This window comes from Saimiri boliviensis, chromosome X (genome assembly GCF_048565385.1).
Source record: "Saimiri boliviensis isolate mSaiBol1 chromosome X, mSaiBol1.pri, whole genome shotgun sequence".
NCBI classification, from domain to species: Eukaryota; Metazoa; Chordata; class Mammalia; order Primates; family Cebidae; genus Saimiri; species Saimiri boliviensis.
This window is the reverse complement of record NC_133470.1, coordinates 13,872,938-13,894,358: the sequence shown is the minus strand read 5'-3', so window position 1 is coordinate 13,894,358 and position 21,421 is coordinate 13,872,938. Positions and strand designations below refer to the sequence as shown.

At 39.1% G+C, this 21,421-nt stretch overlaps 1 protein-coding gene across 6 annotated transcripts in view; it reads right to left on the bottom strand.

Moving 5' to 3' along the window:
- Positions 1-21,421, bottom strand: part of REPS2 (RALBP1 associated Eps domain containing 2) — a 219,914-nt gene that overhangs the window by 42,742 nt on the left and 155,751 nt on the right. For all 6 annotated transcript variants that reach the window (XM_003924137.4, XM_039475603.2, XM_039475602.2 and 3 more), the window contains one exon: positions 10,281-10,342. In XM_003924137.4, the coding sequence (XP_003924186.2) occupies positions 10,281-10,342 (62 nt within the window). The remainder of the gene's footprint in view (positions 1-10,280; positions 10,343-21,421) is intronic.

The window sequence follows — 21,421 nt, the reverse complement described above, 5'->3', positions numbered from 1 at the left end:
CTAGTTTCGTTCCAGACATCAGAGACGACGTTTAATATAATTTCAATCTTTTTAAATTTATTGAGACTTGTTTTGTGGCCTAACATATGGTCTATCCTGAATATTCCATGTGCACTTGAGAAAAATGTCCATTATGCTGATGCATGTTCTATAGTTATCTGTTACATCTAGTTTAGAGCCATGGTATTGTTTAAGCTTTGTATTTCCTTATTGTTCTTCTGTCTACTTGACGTCTCTAGTTTACTACCACGTCAGTCCTCTTTCCTCTTTAAACCTTTCAGTCTTCATTCTGGCCAGGCATGGTGGCTCACACCTGTGATCCCGATGCTTTGGGAGGCTGAGGAGGGAGGATTGCTTAAGCTCAGGAATTTGAGACCAGCCTGGGCAATACAGCAAGATCCCATCTCTACAAAAAATAAAAACATTAGCTGGGTATGGTAGCATGCACCTGCAGTCCCAGCTACTAAGAAGGCTGAGTCCCTTCAACCCAGGTGGTCACGGCTGCAGTGGGCTATTATTGCACCACTGCACTCCAGCCCAGGCAACAGAGCGAGACTCTGTCTCAAAAAAAAATCCTCTTTCCATTATAGTATTTCCAAGGTTTTTACTTAGCAAGGAGAAGCAGAGAAAATTAGTCCAACCTATCTTGTCTCTCAACTGTGTTTCGTGATGTTTTATCTATATTACAAAAAAATTCTTGAACAGAGAATGCAAAATAGTATCAGACATCTTAGTATTAGAAGGATTCCTCAATCCAATCTTCTTATTTTACAGAAGGGGCAATAGGTCCATGAGACTAACTTACCTAATTCCCACAAAGCCACATAGCTACATAGTAGCAGGGCTAAGGATAAGACCACAGATAGACACGTTCATATTACTACATTCAGCACAGTGTGGTACAGCTTCCAGTATGTTCTTTCACCATCACATTAAAGTACATCCTTGGTTTATATCTTCTTTCCTTAATCACTGAAATACTCATTAACATGTTGTGATTTTCAGCTAATCTATAGCATACACTGTAGGACAGAACAAAATAACTTTGGAAGAGAATGAAAGTATCGTCTTAGGTGACATATGTTTATAAACTCACTTTGGAATAATTTCTGAGTTTCTAATACATGCATAAATAAAAAATATCTTGATACATATTAAATTCATATTTTGATAAGTGAAAATCAGGATGTTTTATATACCTTTGAAAGTTCATAAATATGCTTTAACTACACAGGCAGTATATGAAGGTGACTCAATGACTTTTACACATTACATGAAGTCATCTGAATATATTACAGCAAGAGATTTCACATCTGGTGTTTATTCATGAAGATTCTAATTTGATAAAAAAACATGCAATTTTTAAAACAGTGACATTTCTCTATTGTTTACATTAAATAATGTTTCCTACTATTTTCTTATAGATATTTGAAAGTTGACAACAATATAATACAGGTTAAGCATCCAAAATCTGAAAGTGAAAAATCCAAAATGCTCCAAAATCCAAAACTTTTGTTGTTGTTGTTGTTGTTGTTGAGACAGTCTCAGTCTGTCATCCAGGCTGGAATGCAGTAGCACAATCTCGGCTCACTACAACGTCCACCTCCCTGGTTCAAGCGATTCTCCTGCCTCAGACTCCTGAGTAGCTGGATTACAGGCACATACCACCACGCCAGGCTAATTTTTGTATTTTTAGTAGAGATGGGTTTTACCATGTTGACCAGGCTGGTCTCAAACTCTTGGCCTCAGGTGATCCACCCACCTCAGCCTCCCAAAACTTTTTGAGTGCCAACATGAGGCTCAAAGGAAATGCTCACTGGAGCATCTAGGATTCTGGATTTTCAGATTTGAGATGGTCAACTGGGTAAGTATAATGCAAATACTCCAAAATCAAAAAAAAATCTGAAATCTAAGCCACTTCTGGTCCCAAGCATTTCAGACAAGGGGTACTCAACCTGTACTTCATTTTACCATCTTAAAAACTGATTTAATATGTGTTAAAAATAGATACAGTATGTATGTTATGCTTTAATAAAATTTATATTAAAAATGGGGCTGGGCAAATTAGCAAATTAGCTAGCCCTGTAAGAGATTTACATAATCACCAGGAATTTCTCCAAAAAAAAAAAAAAGAGAGAGTGTGTGCTCTAAAACTCTTAATTTCTCCCAGAGGAATTTACTGTTTTGAATCATCAACTGTGTATTAACTTGTAGAAATAATAATTTTAATGACAGGATATTAATTAAAAGGACAAATTATTTTAAATGGTGTCAAATATTTCACAAGTTCAGGGCCTATGAACTGCCATTTGAGTTTAAGTAAGCTGCAGTTTTTACTTCCAAATAAAACAAATGTAGTATTTTATAAAAAGTTGTGCGTAAAAAATTTGACGTTGAAAAAGAGTAGCATGACAGCCATATTCCTATTGGGTTCAATATCACTTTCAGGACCTGATTCTAGCCAAATGAGGAAGTTAGATGAGGAATTAACTGAATGGACCACAGCTGTTCTATTCTCCTCTCAAGGCCATGTGTTCATGGCTAGCCTCTCACAGCAGTACACACAGGATCTGAGGCATACAGTGACTAGTTCTTCCAGCAGGACCTTCCTGTCACATCCTCTAGCCCTGTTGACATCAGTCACCACAAGAAGCCATTGACTCCCAGTCCATCCCTTATGAGCTGGGTTCTTGTCCCCATAGGGTCTGAGTACATCCCCTAAGGTGACCTCATGCCTCCCCACCTCCAGAACCCTTTTCATTGTGCCCTATAAGAACTCATCAACAAAATTCCCTATATTCTCAACCTCTTCTCTAGGCATTCCTTCCTCTTGCCCTAATTCAGTGCTTCTTGTCCTAATTCAGTGCTTCTCATCTATGGCTACACTTCAGAATCACCTGGGGAGATTTTTAAAACTCCCAGTGGCTGGACTTCAGCATCCCATGCCAAAATCTCTGGGAGTTGCTCCAGGCCTCAGCAGGTTTAAAGCTCCCCCGGATGATTCCACTGTGCAGCCAAGGGTGAGAACCACTGGACTAACTAAAACTCTGTACTCCTGTCAGTTTCTGCTCCCCAGACAGAACTCCTTTGGTAGCGGCTGTTTCTTTCCCACAGCCCTGCCGCAAATGGAACTAGAAGTGAATTAGGAGGCTTGCTACCCACGGCACTTTCGGAACACTACAGCCATTTTCCCTACAATCTGGCTTTCCAAATTTCAGGCAGCTCCTCAAACATATCAGGACCTCTTGCATCCCTGTTTCTCTGCATTTGTATTTTTTTTTTCTCTCTCTCTCTCTCCAGTAAAGCTCTGTACCTTTTAGCCAGCTAGAAAGAAAAGTTCTCTTGTTTCTTCAAAACTGATTTCATTGTTCATTTCGCCCCTTCGATGAGCCTTCTTGGTCTCTCTAAGCTTAAAGTTATTCATTAAATGCTTCTCCCACAGTGCTTTCACCCTCCAGTGCTATTTTTAGTACTCATTAGATTGCTAGTGAGGAATACTTTGTTACATATAAGGTGAGAAATTAGTGGCAGAAATAGGAAAATTCTGAGCGCATTTGTCTGCAGGGAACCCCAATTCATCAAATGTGGTGCTAACAGAAAACTTAAAAGATAATGTGTTGTATCCCCAAAATCTTTTCTTTATTAAAGATAGTTACACTGAAGCTGTGGCTCTATCACAACTGCCATAAGAAAACTGTCATGAGATCAACACTATTAAAAGGATTTAGCTACTGAAGTACCACATAGTCCCTTAGCAGAGAACTGACCTTAGCAGAATAAACACGAACTCTATAGATGGCAATTTGCTGGATTTATGTGCACACTAACAGTGAGCCAATACATGTAACTAACTCTCACTTTAACACTACTTTAGGCCGGGCACAGTAGCATATGCCTGTAATCTCCAACACTTTAGGAAGCTGAGACGGGAAGATCACTTGAGTCTGGGAGGTCAAGGCTGCAGTAAGCCCTGAACATGCCACTGCACTCCAGCCTGGGTGACAGAGCAAGACCTCATCTCAAGAAAACAAAAACAAACAAAAAAAATTAAAAAGCACCCATTGCTCTATATGAAATCATTTACTTTAATTGCTTTTTTGTTATTTATGCTATAAATCAGTGTTTTTTTGTTTTTTTGTTTTTTTGGTTTTTTTTTTGAGACAGAGTTTCGCTCTTGTTATCCAGGCTGGAGTACAATGGCGCGATCTCGGCTCACCGCAACCTCCGCCTCCTGGGTTCAGGTAATTCTCCTACCTCAGCCTCCTGAGTAGCTGGGACTACAGGCACGTGCCACCATGCCCAGCTAATTTTTTGTATTTTTAGTAGAGACGGGGTTTCACCATGTTGACCAGGATGGTCTCGATCTCTTGACCTCGTGATCCACCCACCTCAGCCTCCCAAAGTGCTGGGATTACAGACTTGAGCCACCGCGCCCGGCCAAATCAGTCTTTTTTTTAAAAAAAGTTACCTCTTCTGAGCTGAGCCAAAAGACAATGTTCCAGTCTCTAGTCTTGCCACAGGAAAATGGGAAACACAAACTACTTTTTATATAGTCACTAGGTTCTTCTTTATCTTACCTACAGTATGAAAAAAAAAGATGTTTCTTTTAACTTATTCCTTTTCTAACTCCAGGGCCCCATTTATGTATAACTTAATCCAGATGTTCATATCATAGTGGTTCTTGAGTAGGTATGAGCCAGCTAAACTGCTTTTTATGCTGAAAAACCTACACTTCATCTCTCTCACTTTATAGAAGAATATATACTTTTGGTGTATGTAGAAATGATCTTTATATATCTTTGTATGCATACTACAAATATACAAACTTATTTTTCTTATATACGTAAAACCTAGAAAGCCAGGTTTGGTAGTGTGTGCCTATGGTCCTAGCTACTCAGGAGGCTGAGGTGGGAGGATCACTTGAGCCCAGGAGTTTGAGGCTGCAGTGGGCTATAATCATGCCACTGAACCCCAGCCTGGGTGATAGAGGAGACTCCATCTCTTAAAAAAAGAAAAAAAAAAAAAATCCTGGAAGCACATCACTACTGATTTGCCACATAGTTTGTAAAATAGTGCTCCTTTATAGGAAACAAAACATTTTCTTCTTCATGCCCATTTAACAAGTTAAATAAAATTTTTAAATTGAAAAACTTAATTTTACTCTCTTTCATAGCTACTAATAAATAGAATAGTTTTAATTATGTTAGGTTTCCTAGTTTCTTTACTAGGTCTCCTGGTGATGATACTATATGCAGTCTAATAAAAGAAGACTTTGTAGGTATAGATATAGATATATTTCCAAATTCAGGCTGATGGGCCTCATATAGCAAGGAACATTCAAAAAATTTAACGGACCAAAGTAAGAATTCAGTGTTTAAGTTCTAATAAAACTTGCTGTGGGGTGGTAAAAATGACCTTATGAGAGAGTAAGTGAGAAGGAACAGAAAAGCGAGGATGAAACCAGGTCAAACTGAAAACATGGACAATGTGAAATCCCAAGTTAATGTGCTGTAAATTTTCATGTTCAATTTTTCTAGGGAAAACTATTGCATAAGATATAAAATTTAACTTTAACCATATAATACAGAGATAAGGTGAAAGATGAGAAAGGTTTGGAAATGTTCTTAGCAATACCTTAAGACTGGTGTATAACTGTTTCATAACCATTAAGCCCTCAGGATATTAACAGGCATATTATTTATTAACATTTTATAAAACACCTTTTAAGCTCAGAGGTACACATGCAGGTTTGTTACATAGGGTTTGTTATACAGATTTTTAAATTTTATTTAAAAAAATGGGATACATGTGCAGAACGTGTACATTTGTTACATAGGTATACGTCTGCCATGGTGGTTTGCAGCACCTACTGACCCACCCTCTAAGTTCCCTTCCCTCATCCCCCCAACCCACAACAGGCTGTGGTGTATATTGTTCCCTTCTCTCTATCCATGTGTTCTCAATGTTCAACTCCCACTTATGAGTGAGAACACGTGGTATTTGGTTTTCTGTTCCCGTGTTAGTTTGCTGAGGATGATGGCTTCCAGCTTCATCCGTGTCCCTGCAAAGGATATGATCTCATTCCTTTTAATGGCTGCATAGCATTCCATGGTATATATCTACCACATTTTCTTTTTTTATTTTTATACTTTAAGTTCTGGGGTACATGTGCAGGTCATGCAGCATTGTTACATAGGTATACACATGCCATGATGGTTTTCTGCATCCATCCCCCCCGTCACCTACATTAGGGTATTTCTCCTAATGTTATCCCTCACCAATCCTCCCACCCCCTGCCATCCCTCCCCTTGCCCCCCAAAACCCCACAACAGGCCCCAGTGTGTGATGTTCCCCTCCCTGTGCCCATGTGTTCTCATTGTTCAACACCCACTTAATGAGTGAAAACATGAAGTGTTTGGTTTTCTGTTCTTGTGTCAGTACATTTTCTTTATCCAGTCTATCACTGACGGACATTTGGGTTCATTCCGTATCTTTGCTATTGTAGACAATGCTACAATAAGCATATGTGTGCATGTGTCTTTATAGTAGGATGATTTATGTTCCTCTGGGTACATGCCTAACAATGGGATTACTGGGTCAAATGGTATTTCTGGTTCTAGATCCTTGAGGAATTGCCATACTGTATTCCACAATAGGTGAACTAATTTACATTCCCACCAACAGTGTAAAAGTGTTCCTATTTCTCCACAGCCTCAACAGCTTCTATTGTTTCCTGACTTTTTAATAATTGCCATTCTGACTGGCATGAGATTGCATCTCATTGTGGTTTTGATTTGCATTTCTCTGATGATCTGTGATGATATGCTTTTTTTCATATGTTTGTTGGCTGCATACATGTCTTCTTTTGAGAAGTATCTGTTCATATCCTTTGCCCACTTTTTGATGGGTTTTTTTCTTGTAAATATGTCTAAGATCCTTGTAAATTCAGAATATTAGACCTTTGTCAGACGGGTAGACTACAAAAACTTTCTCCTACTCTGTAGGTTGCCTGTTCACTCTAATGATAGTTTCTTCTGCTGTGCAGAAGCTCTTTAGTTTAATTAGATCCCATTTGTCAATTTTGGCTTTTGCTGCAATTGCTTTTGGGGTTTTTGTAATGAAGTCTTTGCCCATGCCTAAATCCTGAATGGTATTGCCTAGGTTTTCTTCTAGGGTTTTTATGGTTTGGGGGTTTTACCATTAAGTCTTTAATCCATCTTGAGTTAATTTTTGCATAAGATGTAAGAAAGGGGTCCAGTTTCAGTTTTCTGCTTATGGCTAGCCAGTTTTCCCAGCACCATTTACTGAATAGGAGATCCTTTCCCCATTGCTTGTTTTTGTCAGATTTGTCAAAGATCAGATGGTTGTAGATGTGTGGTGCTATTTCTGAGGTCTCTGTTCTGTTCGACTGGTCTATACATCTGTTTTGGTTCCAGTACCATGCTGTTTTAATTACTGTAGCTTTGTAATATAGTTTGAAGTCAGGTAGCATGATGCCTCCAGCTTTGTTCTTCTTGCTTAGGATTGTCTTGGCTATACAAGGTCTTCTTTGATTCCACATGAAATTTAAAATAGTTTTTTCTAATTCTGTGAAGAATGTCAATGGTAGTTTAATGGGAATAGCATTGAATCTACAAATTACTTTGGGCAGTATGGCCATTTTCACGATACTGATTCTTCCTATACATGAGAATGGAATGTTTTTCCATTTGTTTGTGTCCTCTCGTATTTCCTTGAGCAGTGGTTTGTAGTTCTCCTTGAAGAGGTCCTTCATATCCCTTGTTAGCTGTATTCCTAGATTTTTTTTTATTATCTTTATAGTGATTGTGAATGGGAGTTCATTATTTGGCTCTCTGCTTGTCTATTCTTGGTGTAAAGGAATGCTTGTGATTTTTGCACATTGATTTTGTATCCTAACATGTATTTTATAAATAAAGATATCAATGGTCATAAAAGCTAGGAAATTGCTGGCTTTAACAGAATTTACCAGCTTTCCTTACTATAGGCCTTCAAAGCCTTTAGTGAGCTCACTTACACAGTGACTCTCCCAGAGGGGGTAGAGGGGCAGCAGCCTGCAAATCTGTATCACAGAGTCCTATTAATACCTCCCAGAGACTGTTTTATCACAAGCAGTTTGGGAAAGACTAGACTATATAGGTGTCCCATACAATTGGTTAGTAAGATTCTCCTAGGGTCAATGTCAATTTGACATAGCACAAAAACTAAATATAACCATGTGTGTATTGTCCAGGACTTCATATATTTGAATGTATGTGTCCCACTTACAGTAGGCAAAAGGAGGGAATGGGGGAGAGAAATGGAATGTGGATTTTCTGCCTCCATTTCTTACACATCTGTTCTTAAAATCTGAAATCTCCATAGTTAGGTAGCTGAGCTGGAGGCTTGGGCTGAGAACTGGGCTCACTGTTTATACTGTGATGGGAAATCTGATAGACGAAGAAGCAGACTCATTCATCAACAGTAACTAGAGAATTCCCAGTCCCTTAGTCATATCTTTGGTGACTAAGCTCTAAAAGCAAGCAAGAGGCCCACCTCAAGCAGCTCAGGTAAGACTCCTGATAGCAGCAGCATATTTTGGGACTTAACTGGCATTTTCATAGCAAGAGCAAGTTAGGAGTTTGGTTACAAAAGCCCTTTCAGACAGGTCTTCCATGCATTCGACCAGGTGGCCCTCAAGCCCCAGGCTTGAACTAGCAGCTAGCAAATGCCTCCTCATTTAGTTGTGACCAAGTCCAGGTTTGCTGTTGGTGCAGAGCAGGAGCTTCATATCATCAAGGTCCTCCTTAGGGGCCTGTGATGAAAGCCTCCATTGCAAGTGCAATGGATCTGCTGTCTGGCTGTATACATAGACACTTAGACTTCAGTGATGGGGACAGGATGGGGCCTTTAGGAGAAAGACTGCAATTTGGGATCTGGCTCTACTATTTACTAGCTATGCCGCCTTGGGTAACTTGCTTAGCCCCTGTATACTTCAACTTCTTTATCTGTAAAAAAGGATAGTATTAGTACCTGTATCTACCTCAGAGGAGTTTTGTGAGGTTTAAACAATGCACTGAAAGCACTTAGCATAATGCCTGGTTTATTATAGATGCTCAATAGCCATAGCTAATAATTTGAATGAGAAGAAATTATAGCCAAGGAAAGACTTAGGGGAAACTAAGGTTTGGCATTAGATATACAGCAGAGCCTCAATAAATACTTGTTGACGGTTCACCCAATATCTCTTAAGGCCAATGTCAGATCCTGAAAAAGGAGATTTCACTGGTTTATATGCAAGTCAGGAAGAAATGGGCTTTTTATTACCTTTCACACTAAAGCAGAAAGCCAATACCTCATTGTATTTGTATCTCAAGGTTGAGTGGATGCTAAAAACCATTTCATTCGCTGAAAGAAGGACAAGCATGTGTTAAAAGTAGTTTCATTGACTCATGAGTCCTGAGATGTCCCCATATGGAAGGATAGCTCTGAACCACCCAGAACAATAAAGTAGAATCAGGGACTATCTACAGAGAAATTTCCCAACATTTTCTGCCAAAAATCATGAAAAGTCTTTAACGATAGAAAGTTTCTTCAGCAGCAATTAACAAAAGGAAAGATCTGTAGCACCATATACCATGCTCCATGCTCCATAGACTTGCTATTTGCTTCTCATTTTCAGCTTTGCAAAGTGTTGATGAATAAGGCCATAGTAGCACATGTAAATAAGGCAGAATTAATTTAGAGCTGAAACAGATCTTGGTGACATGATCTCCCACTCCTGCTATTTCAGCTTTTTGTTCTGAGGAAAAATACCATCCTAAAGAAAGCACCATAGGCCAAAATCATGGCACTAACCCCATGTTGATAACCATTTTTTTAAATTTATGTAGAATTAATCACAGCTCCTAAAGTGCTGATGAAAATATAGGCACCTAGACTGCACATACTATACAGAAAAACCATGTCCCCACTTCCAATTAGAGAGAGACCCCTTCTTCTACTCTTCTCTCTGGAGGAAAACAGATGCACCCCTGGACAGCCAAGAGTGAACTAGTATATGTGTGCTTGGTGGCTTATTGAGGAAACTTTCTCTCTTCCACATGAGGCTGGAGTGCTGGCTGGATGAGAAGAAATTAAACCACTCTCTGCTCTCTTCATAGGGTATCAGCTTGGGAATCTCATGGACCAGATCTGTAGCAATCAACCCTTGCAAAGAAACACAGCGATAGGACAACTTCCCTACCACCGAACAATTTACGGAAATCAAATATGTCTCCTACCTGTGATGGACAAGGTCTCGGAGGGAGCGCAGGTGGTGGGGGTAACAATCCTGACTTAGTAGCTGAAAAGAAAAACACATACTGTTAAGGATCAACCCCAAAAATAAACAACAAAAAATTCTTAACACTTGTTAACTTGGAATGGCAATGGCATTTGCATTTAACATCTTTAAGTTTTTTAAATCCTTCTGAAGGCTTAAGAAAAAAGAGTAAATGTTATTTCTAATCCCTTTTTCATTTTCATCCTAACCCAAACTAAAGTATTTATGTAGGCTGTTATGATTAAGATGACGTAATAAAACAGTATGGAAAAGACACCTGGAACGCGGCATGGGAAAGGTGGTCAATTCTTCATTATTCTAATGTTACTTAGTTTCAAACAATCTAGGACAAAAGTCGGAAAGAGTCATCTCTGATTTCCCTCATATTTCTCCCTAGCTCTCAGCCACTACACTGCTCATTAGCTCAGTGAGTATGCTACAGAAACTAAGGGAGCTGGAACCCAAATGAGGAAGCTTGGCTGCCCTGTAAATGCACCTGGGAATGGATCTGAAAGCAGTGGGGGAGGCCGACAGTGATGGACTGAAATGATATTTAGGGATTCTTCAAACACCTCAATTTCTTTTTCTCTCCCTGATATTTATTATCAGGGATAACTAAAGCTGTTTCTAAAATAATCTGGCCACATCTGAAGAATCTTTACAAAGTATCAATCTAACTTTAAATGTTGTGAGATACAGACAATACTGTGTTAAGCCAAGAACATCTGAATTGTACCTTAGCAAAGAAAATAAACAGCTGCTATGAAATTATAAAGTTCATAATAACATACAAGAAGTAAGTTTAGCATTACACAGTGGCGAGTTGAACCACATTCTTTACAAAGGTCTTAGAAAAACACCATGGTCCAAATAACTATATGTATGTAGTTTATTTGCTAATTTGTAGTATGCATTTGGACAATTTTCTGTGCCTTAAAAAATAAATCGGAGTAATGTACCAAGAACATAAAAGATTTTGCAAATTACTTTTGATTTCCCTTAGCTAGCTGGATCAGACAAGCTGTAAGACGGAGTTTGGTGGTTTCCACAAATGTAACTCACGGTAGTATCACATTTTCATTTTGAGCCAGTGCATGGATATGGTACAATCCTGTGGGCCTATCTATGATTTCTCTCAATCTGTCTTTCATTAAAATGTATGAAACACATCAGTGGGTCAAAGCTCCAGAGATGGTAAGAGCTTGAACAGCCGTCAGTAACAAAGCACACAGCAGGAGAGAATGCTGAAAGCCTTCAGGAATTATTCATCTCAGGGCTCCTACTCTTTAGGTCCTTACAGATTGGACCTCTAAAAGTTAACAGTTACTTTCAAAACAAATGAAACAGGCCAGGCATGGTGGCTCATGCTGTAGTCCCAGCACTTTGGGAGGCCAAGGTGGGTAGATCCCTTGAGCTCAAGAGTTTGAGACAGGCATGGGCAACATGAAGAAACCCCTTATCTACAAAAAATACAACAATTAGCCAGGTGCGGTAGTGCACACCTGTAGTCCCAGCTACTGGAGAGGCTGAGATAGGAGGATCGCTTGAACCCAGGATTTGAGGCTTCAGTGATCCATGATTTTGCCACTGCACTCCAGCCTGGGCAGCAGAGTGAAGCTCCGTCTCAAAAATTAATTAATTAATTAAAATAAAATAAACAAAATCTGTGCAAGCTTCTAAGAAAGAGGCCAAGCAATTGTATTGGAATAATGTGTGTGTATTAAAACAACTCTTTATTAACCAAAAAAAAAGGACTATACAAGAAATGATGAGCCATTTAATTAAATTGGCTTCTGCTTCCAGCCAAGATGAAGTTAACAGAGAGCAGATTTACCCACCCATTTAAAACAATCAAAAACAGATAGAAAAAAATACGAAACAACAGTTTTCAAGGAACTGGAAAATCAGGCAACAAAAGACAGTGAACCCTGAGAGAGAGGAAACCAACCAGGTAACCCCTGTGACTGACTGTCTCTACTCACTGCCTTGAGAGTTGTTAGAAACAGTATTTAGATCCTGATTCAAATCTCATTAAGTTCTTCTGCATGATTTAATTGTTTAAAAAGGCAAATGCCCTGCTCTTGTAAAAGATGATGTGTGGGTCTATTTCTGTATACACCTGTAGATAAAAGCATGTCACCTACAACACCATTTATTGGGGTTCATCAGAAATTGGCCCAAATATGAAGAAGAAATGGAGTAACAGACTGAGACCATTTAATATGGAATCCTGTTTCAGTTTCTCACAACTGAGCTCCAAGCAACAAAACAGTATCACAGGTATGTGTCCGTTGTTCATTCTGAGTCTTTCATTCTAAGAGTGGCATAGGTTAGTTTCCTCATTAAATTCTGAGAGCATTTTGGTGGCGGGGAAGCTCCCACACTTATATAAAAAATATTATACTTTTTTTTATTGCATTTTAGGTTTTGGGGTACATGTGATGAATATGCAAGATTGTTGCATAGGTACACACATGGCAGTGTGGTTTGCTGCCTTCCGTCCCCTCACCTGTATCTGTCATTTCTCCCCATGCTATCTCTTCCCACCTCCCCACCCCCATGCCCCTCCCCTATTTCCCCCCAACGGACCTTTTTTAAGAGATAGGATCTCACTCTGTTGTCCAGGCTGGAGTAAAGTGGCACGATGATAACATGGCAGTCTCAAACTCCTGGGCTCAAGCAATTTTCCTATCTTGGCCTCTTAAAGTGTTGGGATTACAGGTGTATCCACTGTGCCAACCATATTGAACAAATATTAAGAGGAGCTTTGTTTCCTCTTTTCAGTACCTTTGCCACATTTTTGTTTTTTCGGTCTTACCTAGCTAGAATTACATACTGTAAAAGTTGAATTTAAATGGTGATAACGGGCATTCTTGTCTTCTGTTGATCTCAAATGGGAGCATTTATTAGCTCACCATAAGGTACAGTGTTGGTGTTTGCTGTAGGTTTGTCATAGATAACATTTACTAGATTATGAAGGCAGTGCTGGTGGCAGGCAGCACAGAGTGCCAGGCTCTTTTGTTTGGCTGAGGGAAGGGCCATTGGCCACGGCCCCACTGTGGCCACCCAGCTTGCTGCTTTTCTGGACGCCACTCCCCTAGCCAATCCAACCCGACGCGATGCGCCAGTAGCGCAGCACCGATTCCTCTCCGGCTGTTGGGCGCTGCTCTGAACAGCACCACCCTTTACACCAGAAAGCTGGCACACACTATGAGGGGGGAAGAAACAAGAAGAAAGCAGAGGAGGTGCTAGAAGATGAGGAACAGGAATATGTGGCGGAAAAAGTTCTCGACTATCAAGTGGTGAAGGGCAAAGTGAAACATCTCCTAAAGTGGAAGGGGTTCTCATATGAGGACAACACATGGGAGCCAGAAGAGAACCTGGATTGCCCCAACTTCATGAGTTTCCGCAGTCACAGAAAACAGCACATGAGGCAGATAAATCAGAGGAAGGCAAGTGCAAAGCTGATTCTCATTCTGAAAATAAGGGAGAGAACAGCAAACCAAAGAAGAAAGAAGAGTCAGAAAAGCCACGAGGCGGCCGGGCGCAGTGGCTCACGCCTGCAATCCCAGCACTTTGGGAGGCCGAGGTGGGCGGATCACAAGGTCAAGAGATCAAGACCATCCTGGCCAACATGGTGAAACCCCGTCTCTACTAAAAGTACAAAAATTAGCTGGGCGTGGTGGCACGTGCCTGTAGTTCCGGCTACTCAGGAGGCTGAGGCAGGAGAATTGCTTGGACCTGGGAGGCGGAGGTTGCAGTGAGCCGAGGTTGCGCCATTGCACTCCAGCCTGGTGCCTGGCACCGGGACGAGACTGGGAAAGAAGGAACAAGGAAGGAAGGAAGGAAGGGAGGAAGGGAGGAAAGGAGGGAGGGAAGGAGGGAGGGAGGAAAAGAAAAGCCACGAAGTTTGCTCAAGGTTTGGAACTGGAGCAGATTATTGGAGCTACAGACTCTTGTAGAGAGCTCACGTTCCTGATGAAACGGAAAAACTCGGATGAAGCTGACCTGGTTCCTGCCAAGTAAGTCAATGTCAAATGCCCACAAGTTGTCATATCCTTCTACGAGGAAAGGCTGATGTGGGCATTTCTACTCCACGGAGGATGATGACAAAAGAGATGACAAGAATTAACTCTCTTTGAGTGCCAGCACCTGTCACATCTGACTGTGGGTTTCAGGTGGGAAGGGAAGGAGTTCTACTTGTCTTGACACCATAGAGGTGGCTTGAGAAGATGTCCTTTGAAGAGCCAGTGTAGTTACCGTGCCCCCCCTGCAGCAGCCCAACTGCTTTAAAGCCATTCCAAGCTTGCACACCCATCCCAGTGGAAGGGAAGGGGGATAAGTGTTTCAAGGCAACCTTTTCTACACTTCGCTGAGAAAAAGCAAAGGGCCTTCTATAAAGGACAGAACTTGCAGAACTGGATGTGCGGGGGAGCAAAAAATTCTGTAGATCCTCAAAGAGCATCTCTATAACCCACAGCTTTCCTCCCAATAGTGTTAACTCTGCATTTTTACAGCATAGCATGTGTGTACTTTTTGGCTATTACTGCTGTATTATTTGGGGGAGGGAGGAGTAAGAAGGGGAGAAAGGGAGATGAATAGCATCATTTTGATTAAAATGTGGGGACTGAGAGGGGAAATGGCGAAGCAGCAATGGAAAGAACAGACAACTAATGATTTGCTTCTATGTCCAGAATATTTTACCTTTGAAAAAAAAATGTTATTGGCACCATAAATAAGGACTGTGAGAGACTGTTTAAAAGGTGTGAATGTCTGAAATCTATAAGCCAAGGTGTTCCCTACCTAAACTTAATGCACTTAGTCCCACCCACAAAAGACTAAGCCAGTTCATAAGCTACCAGAGTTGCCATTTTTGAGATGGGAACTGACTGAAGAGAGAAGGTCTTTTATTGGAGAGTATACATTAGAAACAGATCATTTTGTCTCAGAGGTGCTAATTCCTGAAATTAGAAGATCCTTTCTTTTCCATTAATGAATTTATAAATATCAGCATGCTCATCCAAGCCACTGGCTGAGGTGTTGGGGAAGGGGAAGAGGGTGGTGGAGGAAATAAGACAGTAGGGAAAGTAAAGGGTCCATGCTCTTAATGGGGAGAACTTTGGGAGCCATTCTCTTTTTTGAGCTTTGAACTCTGAAACTATTGGTGGCAGTGTTCAGTACAAGTTTCACAGAATTGATTTAAGAGTTTAGTGATTTCAAAAGCCTCAGTCTCAGGGGAAGATTAAACTTTCATACTCGGCAGTGGTTTACTTTAAAGTGGGCAGGCACGCGCGCGCACATACACACACACACACACACACACACCACCACCACCACCACCACCACCACCACCACCACCACCACCATTTTTAAAGAAATCCTAAGAAGTAACTGATACCCAAAATGTTCTGTCCTGACTCGAGATCCGTAAGTTCTTGATATTGTCTAGTCTTGGATCTAGAAGCACATCATTAGTTGTCTGGATCTAAAGCTACATTATAAAATCTTTTTAGGCATGTGTTAGATTTCTGTGAGAACTTTGTTTAAATGTAAACTTCATACCACACCATCAGTTTTTGTCTTAATAAAACTACAGATTTATAATTCCTGAAAAAAAAAAAGATTATGAAAATTCCTATCTATCCTTATTTTGAGACTTCTTTTTGGGATAATTTATTGTTGGATTTTTTTTTTAATAAAAGTTTTTTTTATTGTACTTTAGGTTCTGGGGTACATGTGCAGATCATGCAGGATTGTTGCATAGGTACATACATGTCGAGGTGGTTTGCTGCCTTCATTCCCCCATCACCTATATCTGGTATTTCTCCCAACATTATCCCTTCCCACCCTCCCCAACCCCGCTGTCCCTCCCCTAGCCCCTCCACAACTGACGGCGGTGTGTGATGCTCCCCTCCCTGTGTCTACGTGTTCTAATTGTTCAACACCCGCCTATGAGTGAGAACTATTGTTGGATTTTAATCAAAGCTATAACTCCAGCTATTAAGATGATGGTACGATTTTTTTTCCTTATTATTTGTTAATGTGGTAAATTACATTCTGGATTGTCTCTTATTAAAACACCCTTGCAGATCTGGGATAATCTCAACTTTTTCAGGTTTTTATATCTGCTAGATTTGGTTAGCTGATATTTTGTTTAGTATTTTTCCAACTATATTCATGAGTGAGACTAGCAAGGGATTTCCTTTCTCATATGGTCCTCTATTACGCTTCATTCAGGAGAGCACAACCCCCCACCCCACCCCCAACCATGCCCTGTTTATACTCTTAAATAGGTTGTATAGGATTGGAAACTTTTTCTTGAATATCAAGTAAAAATTTGCCCAGGAGAGTCATCTTAGCCTGGAGTTTTCTTTAAACAAGGTTTTTAGCTCATGATTCTATTTCTTGAATTGTTAAAGGACTCTTCAGACTTTCTAATTCTTAAGTCGACTCTGATAAATGGTATTTTTCTAGTCATTTATTCATTGCCTAAAATTTCAAATTTATTGGCATAAGAGTGTCCATACTCCCCCCCTTATTAATCTCTGCCTGTATAATTTTCCCATTCGTTACATTCAAGTTTTCCTTCACTAATCTCAGCTGGCATTTGTAGTTTTGTTACTCTTTTCAAAAAACCAACTTTTAACTTTTGAGTCTCTGTATTGTATGCTTGCTTTCTGTTTCATTAATGCTGCTTATCTTCTTCCGTTTACTTTCTTTGGACATATCTTGTTCTTCTACCTTAAATTGGTTGCTTAGTTCACTACTTTGTAGCTTTTCTTTTCTAATGTAAGCACTTAGGGTTATAAATTTTTTCCAAGTACCTCTTTAGAAGAGTATCATAGGTTTTTATTTGTGATATTATCACTCAGTGCTGAAAGCTTCCTAATTTTCATTACAGTTTATTTTATGATGTCTGAAGTAGATCTTTTAGAATTTCCTTAATTGAGAAGTCTATTAGTAGCAAACTTAGTTTATTTTACTGAAAAGTTATTTTTCCTCTCTTGAAATAGGATTTAATTGAGTATAGAATTCTAAATTGACAGCTATTTTCTCCCAGCACATTGACAGTAACGTTCCATTGCCTTCTGGATGCCACTATTGCTATTGAGAAGCCAGTTATCTAATCACTGTTTTGTTAGATAGCCTATCTTCTCTCTGGTTGCTTTTAGGATCTCCTCTTTGTTTTTGGTACTCTGAAATATCAAACTTTATCCTATGTCTGCATATGTATTTCTCTGTCATCATTTTCTTTTATCACTTGCTTAAGCTTCAGTGGAATTTCTGAACCAGGCAGCAACACATTAATTTTGGTCAATTCTCAGTGATTCTTTAAATATTGTCTTTCTATCATTTTTTTCTCCCCTCTCCTTCAAGAGCTCTCTAACTGTACTGTGTTCTGGATAATTTTCTAAGATCTACTGTCCAAGTAACCAATTCCCTCTTTAGCTGTTCTTAATGTCTCACAAAATCCAGTCTTTGAGTTTATTTTACAGAATTGTTCTTTTCTAGAAGTTCTATTTGGTCTTTTTTGAAAATGCTTTTTAATTTTTATAATTTCTTGGCCACTCATTTTCTCCCTCTTTTCTTTCAACATATTTATATAATTTCAATATCTGAGGGTTTTGTATTTCCTGTTTGTTCTTGCTCATTGTGCTTCATTTCCTAATGTGTTTGGCAACCTGTGACTCTGAACTCATATGCCTTAGAACTTTATCTATAGGAAAACTTTGAGGCTTGTGGAAAGTGAATTCCTCTTCCCTCCATTGCTTCTGCAAGAAACCTGAGGGTACTACCAACCTGGGACCACTTTAAACTAAAATCTTGGACTGATACTGTGTAAAATTCCTCGTTTCTGCCGTATGACCCAATGTTGTATTAAATGTCCTATCCAAAGACCTTTGAGTATAGATAGCAGTTTAAATACATGCAATTAATCTCACTCTTAATTCATTAACACAAAAGTGAAGAGAATGGTTTAAGTGCTCTTGTTTAAATTTGGAACTGGGAAAAGAGATGAGCAACTCAGCTGACTAGGCAGATCTCAGAAAGCAGGAAGTAACCAATTTGTACCACAGAAGCACCCCCTAGTTCTTGGGAATTGGGGACATCAAACTCCTCTGAATGTAGGGGTAAAATGAGGAAAGCAATAAAAACCTAAAGCAATGAACTAACCATGGATTTGTTTCCTACCCTTCAGGAAAAGGGTATACTATGACAAGACCCTTCAGGATCTGGTTCTAGCTATTTTTCATGCTAATTTTGGCTTCAGGGGCCCTACTCTTACAGTCCCCTCTACTGTAGTAGCTATATCTCATATCTGTCTCACCGGATAACTTAAAATACAGTAAGCAATCAACAAATATTTCTTTAAACTATCTTAAGATCTATAGGATTATGATCCATCCTCATTTTTAAAAAAGAAGACTGATTGAAGCAGTTTAGGACCAGTTAGATCCTGAGATTTTCTCCCACATTCTACACAGTTTCAGCATGTTTCTCACTCCAACAAAAGGCTAGATACAGTTTTCTTTTCAGGGAAGTCACCAGGCCCAGATGAAGGCATGAGGGTCATGCTGAAAACAGATTCAATAAAAATATGCACTTTGGATCCTGAGATTCTTCCAGCCTTCTTCCCTTCTGCTCCCAGACTGCTCCTTCCTGCCAGAGATTAGGAGAATGTGTTCCAGAGAATCAGATCAGCCGGGAAGAGACATCTAAAGAATTGACATCAAGGGATCTCCAATAGGATGGCCTGGCCAGCCATTCTACCATGAAGCCAATAGCTGGCAAGTTCCATCCATTTGTTAATATATTCCAACCAACTTTTTAATCCTTCATCCTTAAATATAAGTGGATGACTAAGTATTACCAGATATCTGCAGAAAACGTTCTAACCTAAGGTAGGGATCAATAAAAACAGGAAGAAGTAATCTCAAAGAAACAGATTTGACCTACACTAGCAGAAAACTTTAAAATATATATTATTAATATCATCAGAATGATCATTAAGTTTATTCCAGAAATATTTAAACACTTACTACATGGGAGATATTATTCAAGGTACTGGGAAAATATCCATGGGAAAAACAGGGGGGAAAAAAAAGTTATACCCTTATGAAGTTCATATCCTACTGACAAAAGAGACAATGGGGTAGGGAGTGACATAAAATTTTAACTAGAATCATCAGAGAAAGTCTCAATAAGACATAAGAAATGCTATTTGCAAAGATGAAATGATGGGGTGCTATTTAAAAAGAACATTCAGAAAACAAAAGAAAAAAAGAATACTTGGAAATTAAAAGTAAACTAGCAGAAAGAGAAGGCTCAATAGAAAGGTTCAAAGATAATCTGAGGAAATCTTCCAGAAAGTAGAGTAGTTACCAAATGAAAGTTCCACAAAGAGAAACAGAGAAAATGGCATGAAAAATAATCAATTAAATGGTTCAATAAAATTTCCCAGAAATGAAGAAAACGAGTTTCTAAATTTAAAGGACCCACTGAATACCCAGGACAACAGATGAAAACAGACTCATGACGAGTCATATCATGAAATTTCAAAGTACTGGAGTCAAAATAATTTACGAGTTTTCAGCAGGGCATGGGAGAAGAGAGCATGTCATATACAAAGAATCAGAAGTCCAAATGGTTTTAGACTTCTTCATATATCATCAGAAGCTAGAAATTTATTGGCGCGATTCCACCAAAATTCCAAAGAAAACTTATTTCCAACTGATGATTATATGTCCAAAACTAGCAGCCTGAATGATGGTACAATTAAAGATATTTTTAGACATTCAGGATCTCAAATTGAACTCCATGCACCCTTTCTAAGGAAGCTATTAAAGGGTGTGCTTCACCAAAACAAGAGAGTAAGCCAAGAAAGAGAAAGACAAAGGATACAGTATAAAAGAAATCCAACATGGAAAAAAGAGGAAGGGAATCCTTGAATGACAATATAGGGAGATCCCATGATGAAAACTATGTACCAGTCACTGAAGACAATTACTTTATATTTCTTCAAAAAAAAGTGAAACTGACAGAACACCTGAGGTGTCAGAATTTCATAAGAGGAACTCTAGAAAATTAAAGAAATCTGTGGTTGAATCAAGGGCAAGTACATTGACAAGAAACAAGTCAATTATTCACTCCAAGTCAAACAAAAACCTGTACAAGTAAAAAAAGTAATTAATTTACTATATAGCTTACATGGCCATAACAACAATAATATAAACACTAAATGTTAATCTAATCAAAATTATAACTATACTAGAAGGGTGGAGGAAAAAGATACTGAGGGAGGGAAAATGATGGCAAAAATTAAAGTCAACAAGAAGTTTTACAAATATGTTATTTAGAACTATGAAGGAAATACCAAAATAACCAACATTTTAAAACCCTGTAACAGAGTGCATTCTCCTGTCTCGGAATTCTATCAATGGCCCTGGAGGAACTTTTCAGACTTCAGTATGTCCCCTCAGTTCAGCATGCAGCCCTGGGCCTTCCCTTGTACCATATCAAAATATCAGCTATGATTATTTACTTTTGCAGCTCTCTTTCCTGAAGTCATTTCCATTGACCCTTAGTCAAGAAAAAGTAAAATTAAGAATACTCATTCATTTCACTTTCTTCTAGATCTAGGGTCTCGATGAGAAGTCTCAAGATTTGCCTACTCACACACACAGCTTCTGTAGGGAAGCTGGCAGAGTCAGAAGTGCACCCAGAGCCTCAGGATTTCCCTCAGTTGCCACTCTTTTCAAAAAAAAAAAAAAATAGCATTAGCTCATGCATTTTTTCTTGTTCAGTTGCTGCTGAAAAACCCATACCTTGTCTTTATAATTCTGTGTTCCTTTCTTTTGATGGTGAGAGATACTAATCTAGCTACACTCTATCAATTTTGTCTAATTCATCTTTCTGTCTCCCACAGCACCTAAACACACTGCCTTATGTTTGGTAAGTACTCACACAGTGGTTGGAAATTGGAATTTAATTTAATTTTAAAAATCTTCTCTTACAATATTTTCAGTCCACTCGAGTTAAAATTGGATCCAAATATTTTTTCCAGTATGCTCTATTTAGTCTAAAGCGAAAACACCTTCA